The 10973-nt window shown below is 44.6% G+C and overlaps 1 protein-coding gene and 2 non-coding genes across 5 annotated transcripts in view; all 3 read right to left on the bottom strand.

The window, feature by feature from the left end:
• Window positions 1–9604, bottom strand: part of RPS3 (ribosomal protein S3) — a 37512-nt gene extending 27908 nt beyond the window's left edge. Inside the window, exons 1-7 of one of the 3 annotated variants that reach the window (XM_054725631.1) lie at window positions 9527–9604; window positions 8234–8364; window positions 7880–7973; window positions 7369–7463; window positions 5007–5194; window positions 4350–4546; window positions 2699–3272 (exon numbers count right to left, since the gene is read on the bottom strand). In XM_054725631.1, the coding sequence (XP_054581606.1) occupies window positions 4353–4546; window positions 5007–5194; window positions 7369–7463; window positions 7880–7973; window positions 8234–8364; window positions 9527–9556 (732 nt within the window). In that variant the 5' untranslated portion in view covers window positions 9557–9604 and the 3' untranslated portion in view covers window positions 2699–3272; window positions 4350–4352. Of the gene's footprint in view, window positions 1–2698; window positions 3273–3833; window positions 3909–4349; window positions 4547–5006; window positions 5195–7368; window positions 7464–7879; window positions 7974–8233; window positions 8365–9526 lie in introns of those variants that run through there. The other 2 variants (XM_054725630.1, XM_054725632.1) reach the window with 2 other exon arrangements.
• Window positions 4665–4807, bottom strand: LOC129151360 (small nucleolar RNA SNORD15). Its single transcript, XR_008558049.1, has one exon. It is a non-coding gene; the product is annotated as a small nucleolar RNA SNORD15 (small nucleolar RNA).
• LOC114234586 (small nucleolar RNA SNORD15) lies at window positions 8522–8667 on the bottom strand. Its single transcript, XR_003620797.1, has one exon. It is a non-coding gene; the product is annotated as a small nucleolar RNA SNORD15 (small nucleolar RNA).
• Window positions 9605–10973: the final 1369 nt, after the last annotated feature.

Consider the following 10973-nt stretch of genomic DNA (forward strand, 5'->3'; position numbering starts at 1 on the left):
TCCAACCTATGGCCTTGTTACTTATTCTCAAATCAGAAGTGGGGATCTTGAGATACCCTAAGTATTTTTCCAAGCCTAAGAGAAATCACACATTCCCCTAAGATGTATTGCCTAAATTAAAATCGCTGTAAAGTGAGGTAATGGAATCTGCCCACTACAGGGATGTTGGGAAGTTTAAATGACATATTCACAGCAGGCTCAGGGCACATAATTATCTTCTCACCATGGTCATGCTGCTTATCAAGCCATAAATGTAACTTTAGTAAAAAATACGGGAAGTGGTTTCATAGATTAAATAACATAAAAAATCTGATGTCCCTAAGGTAATAGTAAGAAAAACAATCTTTGAATCCAGAGTCTGGCTTGAAGGCCTGGGCTCTTACCTGTTAATAATATCTCCAAACAGAAATAATATATTAGATGATAAACACTAGAAGAGACATGTATTGGCATTTGGATCTCCTTTAACGGCCACAACAGCCCTGTGAGATAACCAAAACCAGAAAGGTCCAAAGTGTCAGGGAATCAGTGTTGGTGTCCGAATTTGAATCCAGATCTCTAATTGCAAAGCCCAGCTTCTCGAATGTACCTTGTAAAATGCTCTGCGGAGAAGGGCATCCTTCAGCCTACTACACCCTGGCTGACTTCCGCATAGCCTTTGCCTAACTTCCCAGCCAGGAGTTGAGGTGGTGAGCTGGGACTGTGGCTGGTTTCTTGGACCGCCCCTTGGGAGTGAGATCATAGTTGGGAGGAGCAGGACCCCCCTCCCTGACCCCTGGATTATCACTCTGCTGTGGGTTCCAGCAGCCTTTACAAGTGTTTTGGAAGCCCAGATTCGCCTGGAGGTAAAACCCACCCCACCCCACCTCACGTCAAAAAAATCCTTGTTTTCCTCTGGCCCCGCCAGTTTTGTGTCCTTTTCCTGGTTCTCCTGAGCCGTCTGCTGGTTCCCAATCTTTGTCTGCCCTCTGGACCTATTCCCAAGTTCTCAGACTTTAGTAGGTGTTCTTTCCTTGCCTGATTGGTCAATAGGCTCTCAGCTCTTGTCATCAGCTGCCACATATCCTTAATGACCACAAGCTAACTCTTCAGTCTGTTGGTAAAAAGTCCAGGAAAGGCTTTGGCACTTGCTTCCATATTGCCAACAGCCATATTTCCACCAGTGGGTCCCAAGGGCTATTTCGCAAGTTTTGGCTGCCTAGCAAGACTTGGAGGGGAGGGAGGCAATATTTGAGTTTGGGCCTCACTTCCACTATGAAAGCCAAAGGGGCTATCTTCTCACCTCTGGCAACTGGGCCAGATACCAGACTTGGCCAGTCAGATGCTCCTACCGGAGATGTATCACCTGTGGACTGAAGGGTCCTGGTTTCAATTCTGATCAAGGGCACTGCCTGGGTTGCGGGCTCCATCCCCAGTAGGGAGTGTGCAGGAGGCAGCCAATCAATGATTCTCTCTCATCATTGATGTTTCTCTCTCTCCCTCTCTGAAATCAATAAAATATTTTTTTAAAAAAGATAGATGAAAAACCATTCACTGAGAATTGGGGGAGGCTAGTGATTATCCCCTGGGAAGCCTGTATCTCTTGGTGAGCTATTATTCAGTGTTCACCTAAGCTCTACATTCATTTCCTAGGGTTTTCTGAAATGAAAGGTTAAAAGAAATCCCTCCCTTTCTTGATCTCAAGTAACAGCTATACAGGGGTGTTTATGTTAACAAATCAAGCTGCACACTTAAATACTAATAATTTACATACTTTTCTGCACATCAGAACAGACACTCCCAACTGACAATGTTCAACTTATGATTTTTCGACTTAATAATGGTGCAGAGGTGATTCCCATTCAGTAGACAGGCTAGCAAGATGTAGTACAATAGTCTCTCATGATGCTGGGCAGTGTCAGTGGGCCACAGCTCCCCGTCAGTCCCAAAATCCCAAGGGTAAACAACTGATCCTCTACAGTGTACTGTGTTGCCAGGGTGTTTGGGATAGTGTTTTTGCATTCCATCATGTCTACAAAATGCCCACCTGTATCTCCTGCTTTGGGTGAGAAGAGGAAGGTAATTACTCTTGAGATGAAAACTGACAGTAACTGCCCAACTATAAATAAAGTTCTGAGCACATTTTAAAGTAAGCTAGGCTGATATTTGGTAGCTAGGTTCACTAAAGGCATTTTTGACCTACAGTATTTTTAATTTATGGGTTAATCTGGATATAACACTATCTTAAGTCAAGGAGGAGCTGTTCTTCAGTAAGTTTATTTTTCCCTTCCCAAGCTGCTACTTGGGTGCACATTTGTCATAGCGCCACCTGGTGGTAAGTTAATAGCACTACTGAACGCTACAGACTTAATTTCCAATTTTAGTAGAGCGAGGTTTGCAGAAAACTTTATATATTTTTTACTATTGATTTTTAGAGAAAGGGGGACATCAATGTAAGGAAGAAACACTGACCATTTGCCTCCCGCACGCACCCTTACCCTCAGGTGCATGGGACGATGCACCAACCGAGCCAGATCACCTGTGACTGGCTGTGTCAATACTAGATGCTAAGATCCTAGGTGACCAGGATTGTCAGAACCTGTTGCCAGCACCCAGACCTTTGGATGCTCACATTAGTTAATTTCTCTAAAAAAAAAAAAAAAATCCCCTCACAACCGAATTACACAAATCCAGAAATACAGAAATGAAGCAGTTTAGCTCAATTCAAACAGTAACATTTCCAGTAAAACTGCAAAATGCCAATAACTTTATGCACAAGAGATCAAGCCTTATAAAGGGGAATAGCTCTATTGAGATGTGGTCTCAACTCCATCAATATTGACAAAACCAGTAAGATATTAGTCTAGACAAAGTCGATATAAACATCCAAGGTTCTTTTAAAAAGTGAGGGGAGGCCCAAAAATACATTTGTCAGTGCACTCCTAACGTAATTCATTAATTCACTCAAACATTAGGCCCTTACCATGTGCCAAGCAGTATAACCACAACGTGCAATTGTCCGTACATGTGCAACTTCTAGTCTAGTCCAGTGGTCGGCAAACTCATTAGTCAACGGAGCGGCAAACCACGCCACAGGTCTAGTCGGAAAGACAACCAAACTAGGCAGCTTGTAGAGCCAGGTTATTTCAGAGCCAGGATGGTGTGGCTACTAGACTTGGCCTTCCAGGCCCAGGACAGTTGTCATCAGGAAGGAAAGTCCCCGTTCTGTGATAAATCAATCTAGTTATCATGAGTCTTGTAGAACTATCAAGTCTGTCCCTCATTAGTTTCACCTAAGTGTAACAAGAGCACCAATTACTTGTAAATAAATAGCAATAGAAAACACTTCAAAATATGATAAAACAGGAGACAATTTTAAATATTCTTACATCTGTGCTTCAGGCTCTTCATCACTGTCACAAATTCCAGTTACACTTTAGAGATGTTGAGGATTAAATTAAAAAATATGTGAAGCACAACACCCAGAGCCTATTATAACCCAAAATATAATGACCAATATATTTATTTTCTATGTGCAATGTAGATTTCCTTATGCACTAGGAAAAAAATAGTCTTAAATATTATCCCCCTTCTAACCCTAACCCTAACAGATGAGTTAATCAAGGTGCTATCAGACCATGTCTCTACCCCCAACAGGTTATCTCTCTGGTTAGCTCTGCTTGGGTCCTCCTGTTCTGGCCCTTGTCTCACAAGTACAGTCAAAACCAAGAGGATTTCAGTGAAAGCACAGAAGCATCGTGAGCCAAGCAGCCCTAAAAACCAACCAAGTAATGCTTTGATGAGGTGACATGACCCTCAGTCTGAATACTGGATGTACAGTCTGTCAGGCCATGCATCTTTTAAAAAGATTTTATTAAAGGTCTTTATAGAGCAACATCCAGACTCCAGATCCAGCAGCCAAGGAGACCCTAAAACCAAATAAAGCACAACAGTAAGAACAGAAATTTCACCGGAGAATCGGGTTCTTTCATTTACCAAATGGGTATACACTCCCACTGAAGGTTTGCATGAAGACTAATAAACACAAAGAACTTTTAGGGAAAAAAAAAGGTGTTCTTAAGGGGATTGCTGAAGGATAATAGCTAATTATTAAGAGTGCCTTGAAATTTGAGTAAATAAGGGCAATAGAGGGAAATTCCTACTTCAAACATGTAGTAATCAGGAATTTAAGAGACCAACTCCAAACACCCCTCCCAAAAGAATCCTGGGTTAAAATTAAAAGGGCCTCTGGCTTTAACCAGCGTTCTTCCATGTAAATTAAGTGCACTCCAATGATTATTCACCAAATGCTTACCACAGTGTGCAAAACAAGTAGTACTAGGGAGACAAAGAGGCTGCTAGAGACATACCTGTTATGCTGTGGGTACTGGCTGGGGCATGGCAGGCGGCTCTGGCTTTCCACCTTTCTGTTCCGAGATGGGGGTGGTGGGCAGTATCTCATCTTTGGGTTCCACAATGCTCACATGGTCAGGCAGGGGCTTCTTAGGACCTATCTTACCACTTGGGTCCCAAGGAAGCATGATCTTCACTTTGATGCCCAGCACACCTAAAGGATAGTTAGGACCATGGTTAGGACGTGCCTGTGGTATCACCGTCCCCCACACACAACAGGACAGGGCAGAGGAAGAGAACAGTAAGGTACTCAAGCATCCCTGGTTCTGGTCCCTTCTCAGACAAATGCCTCTAATCAACCAATGAACAGGACACTTTTGCCAAAGGAACCTATGCAGTGCCACAGAACATGGCACTGACAAGGACCAAGAGCAGGATGTGACCTTTCTGACTCGTCATCGTGTCATCACTGAAGGGTACACAGGTGGCTGAGACAAGGACAAACCAACTCTTGGATCTGACTGATCTCAACAATTCACTTCTCCCAGTTCAGTGCAGCTAATCAATAAGCTCTGCTACTCTGAAAATGGATTCTCTAGACGCTGAGGTGTGCATGGAAAACCACATCTATTCACTAAGACCCTTTGCCCTAAGAGGTACCACCAACTGCTCACCTTGCCTGAGCAGCACATGGCGCACGGCAGTGTCAACATAGTAGTTAACAGGGTCCCCACTGTGGATCATCAGACCATCAACAAACTTCATGGATTTAGCCCTCTGTCCTCGGAGTTTCCCAGACACCACAACCTCACAGCCTTTGGCCCCACTCTCCATGATGAACCGAAGCACACCATAGCAGGCCCTATGGGGAAACAAGAGACAGATATCCATTTGTGTTATCACCAAAGATAGAATCACCCAATCCCACCCCATGTTTAAAAAACATATACTTACTAGTCTTCCCTGTTGTCAATGTCCCTTTAAAGGAACACACCCCCTTCCCCCCGCCCCCTCGCCTAGACCCTATGCCAGGTGAATTAAGTTGGCAATCTGGGGAGCTGGGAGTGGTAAAGCTCAGTAACAAGTATCTATATATATAAAAGGCTAATATGCAAAGTGTCCCCTCAGGAGTTTGACTGGGAGTTCGACCACTCGCTATGACGTGTGCTGACCACCAGGGGGGCGGCGTGGAACATGGCAGGCAACCAGCAGCAGTGGCGGGCGGGTGCTGAGGAAGTGAGGGAAGGAGGCAGCAGGGAGGCCCTGATCGCCAGCCAGGCCTAGGGGCCCTGCCCATGCATAAATTTCATGCACAGGGCCTCTAGTTTAAAAATAAATAAAAGAAACCCCAGGTGATCCTAATGTACAACCAAATTTGAGACCCACAAGATTAAAAAAAAAAAAAAGTTGAGGCCCACACTCAATCTCATATGATTATCAAGTTGACACCCACCACCTCCATCATTCTGAAGCAAACCTTTCCAGTCCAGTCCATCTCTGCCAACTCAGGCAAAAGCAATCAGTAAGAACCCAGAAGTACCCAATCACTAAGTGACCCCCTATGGTTTACTGAAACATTCCTCAACCTCGAGAATTCATGTTCATTAGGTACCCTATCAGTTTAGCATCCTAGCTGCCTTCACTATTAGCTCACCAGAAAAGCATATCTGTGTCTATATAATTGACAGTAGGCCTTAAAAAATACCATTCCCCCCACCTTACTTATTAGTTTATATCTGGTAAGATAATAATTGGAGCTAGTAAAGAGCAAGACCCACCACCATGCCCCAGATCCTTTCATAGGATCTCATTTAATCTTCACAAAAAAAGGTGGTGGTATGATACCCATTTAGAGACAGGAGACCCAAGGGTCTGAGAAGTTCAGTAAGTTGCTCTGGTCTCAGAACTTCCCAAACTTCAATGCATGCAGAAGTCACCTGGAAGGCTGTTAAGACAGGGTAGCTGGGCTACACGCCCGCTTTCCAAGTCAGTGGGTCTGGGTGGAGACTGAGAACTTTTTCAAACAAGTCCTCAGATGATGGCGGTGATGCTGGCCCAGGGACCCAACTTTTGAGAATCCCTTTTTGTGGTAGATCTGGCATTCAAACCAGGTGGGAGGCCTTCCATATGTCCTTGCCTATAGCCTTTCCTACCCACCCCAACATCCACCTGCAGGCAGCGCAGCCCGTCCTTCCTCTGCAGAAAACCTCCTGGGGCTGGGGCTCTGCTGCAGGGCCAGCCCAGTCACCGCAGGTCCTTTACAGCCCATCACTCCTCACAGTAATTTCGATGTACAGCTCACAAAGCAAATGACTAGGTTTTAAGCTCTCTTCCACCTGCACTGTCTTCTCTCCTTCTAGTCCCCAGAAGAATTAACACATGATGGAACTGAATGACTTCAACAGGAAGCCTAACCTTCCCTCCGAGTTCTATTTTCGTTTTACCCCAGGCATTCAGAACAGTTCTCCATTATAACACTGATCACGCCTTTAAAAATCTGCTTCTTGCCCAGCCAGCATGGCTCAGTGGTTGAACATCAACCTATGAACCAGAGGTCACGATTCGATTCCTGGTCAGGGCATATGCCTAGATTTTGGACTGATGCCTGGTGGGTGCTGTGCATGCCAATGATTCTCTCATCATTGATGTTTCTCTCTCTCACTCTCCCTCTCTAAAATCAATTAAAAATATATTTAAAAAAAAACAAACACAACAAAAAGACTTGCTTCTTTACTAGTCTTTCCTGCTACACTGCCAGTCCAACAAGGATATGGAGCCCTAGTCGGTTTGGCTCAGTGGGTATAGCGACAGCCTGAGGACTCCGGGTTCAATTACGGTCAAGGGCACATGCCTGGGTTGCGGGCTGGATCCCCAGCAGGGGGGGGGCATGGAGGAGGCAGCTGATCAATAAAAATATATTAAAAAAACAAAACAAGGACATGGATTGGAAATATCCTGCCATGTAGAGAGTTCACTTGCTGAATTAACAAAATGGCAAACACACCATATTCTGATCCACAAAAAGGGGATACTCACCTCCGCACAGCAAGGCCCCCTAGGAGTTTGTAACGCAGAGACTCTGCCTGGGCAATGGCACACAGACCTCTTGTGGCCACCTTTTCAGCATAAAGCTTTAAGAAAGAAACAAACAATATATATTACTATAGCATCCCTTAGTACTAAAGTACTTCTACTCCCCACACCTTGCACACACTCAGTGACATGAACTGAACCATTCCTCATTGCCCTCTCATCCCTAGCTCTTCCTACAGCCACACCAAGGAGACCGATGGGGCACCCAACCCATCATATGTATCATTACCACTCAAGGTGGATGTAAAATTCCTTAACCACCAGAACTGAGCAGAAGAGGCCTGTAAAATTAAGCTTACTACTTTTGAGAACTTCAACAAAATACCAATCCATTTGTAATATTCAATGATCATGAATAAACCAAGTCTTCAGTGAGATAAGGGTTTTTAGAAGTACCATCCTAAAGAGCCATTTCCAGGTCACAGTAACCACGGACATAAGCCAGATCACTCACCTCTACGCTGCCCTCAGGGAAGCCAAACCTCTTCTGAACCACAGCAGTCAATTCCCGGATCCGTCGGCCCTTCTCACCGAGAACATTCTGTGTCCTGGGGAAAGCAAAAAGTGACAATTCATAGCTCTCATAAAATTCCACATGCAATCTCAAATCTTGCATCTATTGTAGTAGTAAAACCTCATTCATCAGACACAAGCAAGGAAAAAGTGTGGGTGACAGGAACTAGTTAGATTTTTAAAATGCAGTTCACAAAAACCAATTATTGCATTCCCTAAGGCCAAATTTACTGGTTATCCTCTTAAGCTTCCAGACCAAACCATCTTAATCTATGCAACATAAATGAGTTTTTACCTGGTGGCCAAAATAATAATTTCTGTCCTGTTTGGTGTAACTCGGACCTCAACTCCGGAGTAGCCATCTTCAGCCAGCTCCCGAGTGAGAAACTCGTTCAGTTCAGCTTTGAAGATGCCATCAGCAACAAACTAACCAAAAAATAAAATTCAAAGTTAGGACATGGGCGCAGGTTCACTTTTCCCTGCCTGGTCTTTTAGCCAATGCAACCCTCGTCCAAACTCAACCCGTCCAACAAACGACCCATCACCAATCGTATTAGCCTTGTTCCAACAGGGAGGCAGCAACCCTTCTCAGACAAATGCCTCTTGGTCATCTTCTGGTGGTGACTTTGACCCAGGGCCCTTAAAACTGCGCCGCAGAACGCAGCACGGAGTAGGGGCCACCGGACCATAACACCTCCAGTCAGACTCGTCATCGTCTCTTCATTGAAGGGTTTTCAAGACCGTCCTTTACTCGTACACATGCCCAACAAAAACTGCTCTAAAATGGCACGTTTACAACTCATTCATTCAGCACAGCAGGGACCCCACCAAGTGAGGGATTACGCCGCCTAGTGCACTGCAGGGACAGCTTGGACCGTCAGAGGCATCCCAGCCACGTTCTCTCCTTACTTGGTGCAGCTGTCTTACAGAGGATGCAATTCACAAAAGCGTGTGGGTTTCGTATTAACGTGGATATAATGCATACAAAAACTGACCAACTGCCTATTTCTAAAACAAATGGGCCTTTATAACCTTTCCCGTGGGCAAGTGAAAAGGAACCCGAGGAAGCGTTCTTCCGAGGTTCCCTCCCTCCATTAGCCCATTGCTTTTCCTTGGAGGAATAAACTGTCAGCAGCCTGTCCAGTTGACGTCTTTAGGGTCAGAAGGCTGCACCCAGACACGACTAGTAAGAAGGCAAAGACACCCCACCCCTTCCCAAAGCCACGGTGTTAAGATCTGAAGCGACCGGCTCGGCTCACACTCTCAAAATATCACACGTTCACTAATCTTATTTGTTGACCAAGAAATGCTCGCAAGCGCCTTTTCCGGGGCAGGAGAGCAGCCCAGTGCCCATCTCTCCTCTCCGCCCGGAACCCGCAGAAATCGTCTCCCTTTCCCCGCCACACTGCGCTCGCCTGGCTCGGGCCCCGCACTCAATCCACCGCCATCCGCAGCCCGCGGGGATGCCTCGCGGCCCAAGCCACTCCCCGGGGCAGGGCACGGAGCTGCGGGCCCCGCGACGGCACCGGGAGAGGGCCCTGACCCCCACGGCGCTGCAATCCCCAGGGCCCCAAGCCCAGGATCTCACCTTCCTCTTCTTGGAAATTTGTACGGCCATCTTGCCGCCGTGCGTCGCCGAAAAGAAAGGAAGTAGCTCACGGGCGGAAGTGGGTATAAAGGGCGCGGAGCGACGACGGAGAACTGCGCGACGTTGACGCCCCGTGGGCGCTCCTGGGAAATGTAGTTTTTATGTTAAGGAAGGCGTTTCAGAAAAAGAAGAATAATGGAGACAGATACAGAAGGAAACAGGAAAGGAAGCAGATGAATCAGAACTTGGGAATTGCAGGGAAGCTTACTGTAGTTTAACCTTTTGCACTCGGATGTCGAGTGTGACTCGACACGGTTAGCATTAGAATAAAGGAATCGAGAAAAAAACAAGCGAGTGCAAAGTTAAAAATAAACAACGTGAGGCGCAGAGATGAAAATTACAAGTATAAACTCAAGCGCAAAATCCTGGCTCCTACACCCTACACTGGAATGAAAATAGACTGAAAGTCTTTGGTGAAATTCATTTAGGACCCCAGCTCTTTCAGACTGTTTTCATTTCCTCCGTTGCAACTGATATCTAACATTTACTAAGTATTCTGAGGGCTATACCCCTAGCCCTCACTTTCTTAAAGTCTGTTACAACTTGTAACAAGAAGTATTAAAGTACTGTAGTGACTCATGGGTACGGTGACCAGATTTTAACATTGGTAAAGCGGGACACCATTGACCCGGGGCGGGGGGAGGGTGTCTTTTTTTTTTTTTTTTTTTTTTTACAGAGGAAAAGAGAGAGGGATAGAGAGTTAGAAACACGATCAGCTGCCTCTTGCACACCCCCTACTAGGGATGTGCCTGCAACCAAGGCACATGCCCTTGACCGAAATTGAACCTGGGACCCTAGAGTCCGCAGGCCGCCGCTCTATCCACTGAGCCAAACCGGTTTCGGCCCGGGTGTGTGTGTGTGGGGGGGGAGGTTCTTGATTAAAAATTTGGTCTATATTGTAATCGCTTTTGTTTTTTTTAATAAAAGGAAATTCACTTCTTAGATCATCGTTGAATTTGCATCCTCTTTTCTTACTCATTATGTTAAAAATCTAAAAAAAATAATTTAAAATTATATTATAAATTATATACATATTGCTTAAAAACACAGTAAGTAGGTACATAATTACATGAATATATTTTATTGTTAGTTTATAAATTAAATTAATTTGATTGTTATAAAGTAACTATATTTTAAAAATTATTTTAATTTTAATCCTATATTTCTTTCTAAATAATAACAATACTAACTTGTATTATTTTTCCTCTGAATTTGCCATAACGTAAGTCGTGTCACTTTCAAGGCCGGCGCTAGACTTTTTGTCACCACTATAAAATATAAATAATATGAGTACTGTCTGCTATATTCAAGAAAATTTATGTATTTATGAAATAAATAAATAAATTACTTACCTAAATTATCTGAATAGCTGGTTTGTAATGACATT

This window comes from Eptesicus fuscus, chromosome 13 (assembly GCF_027574615.1).
Source record: "Eptesicus fuscus isolate TK198812 chromosome 13, DD_ASM_mEF_20220401, whole genome shotgun sequence".
In the NCBI taxonomy this organism is placed as follows: Eukaryota; Metazoa; Chordata; class Mammalia; order Chiroptera; family Vespertilionidae; genus Eptesicus; species Eptesicus fuscus.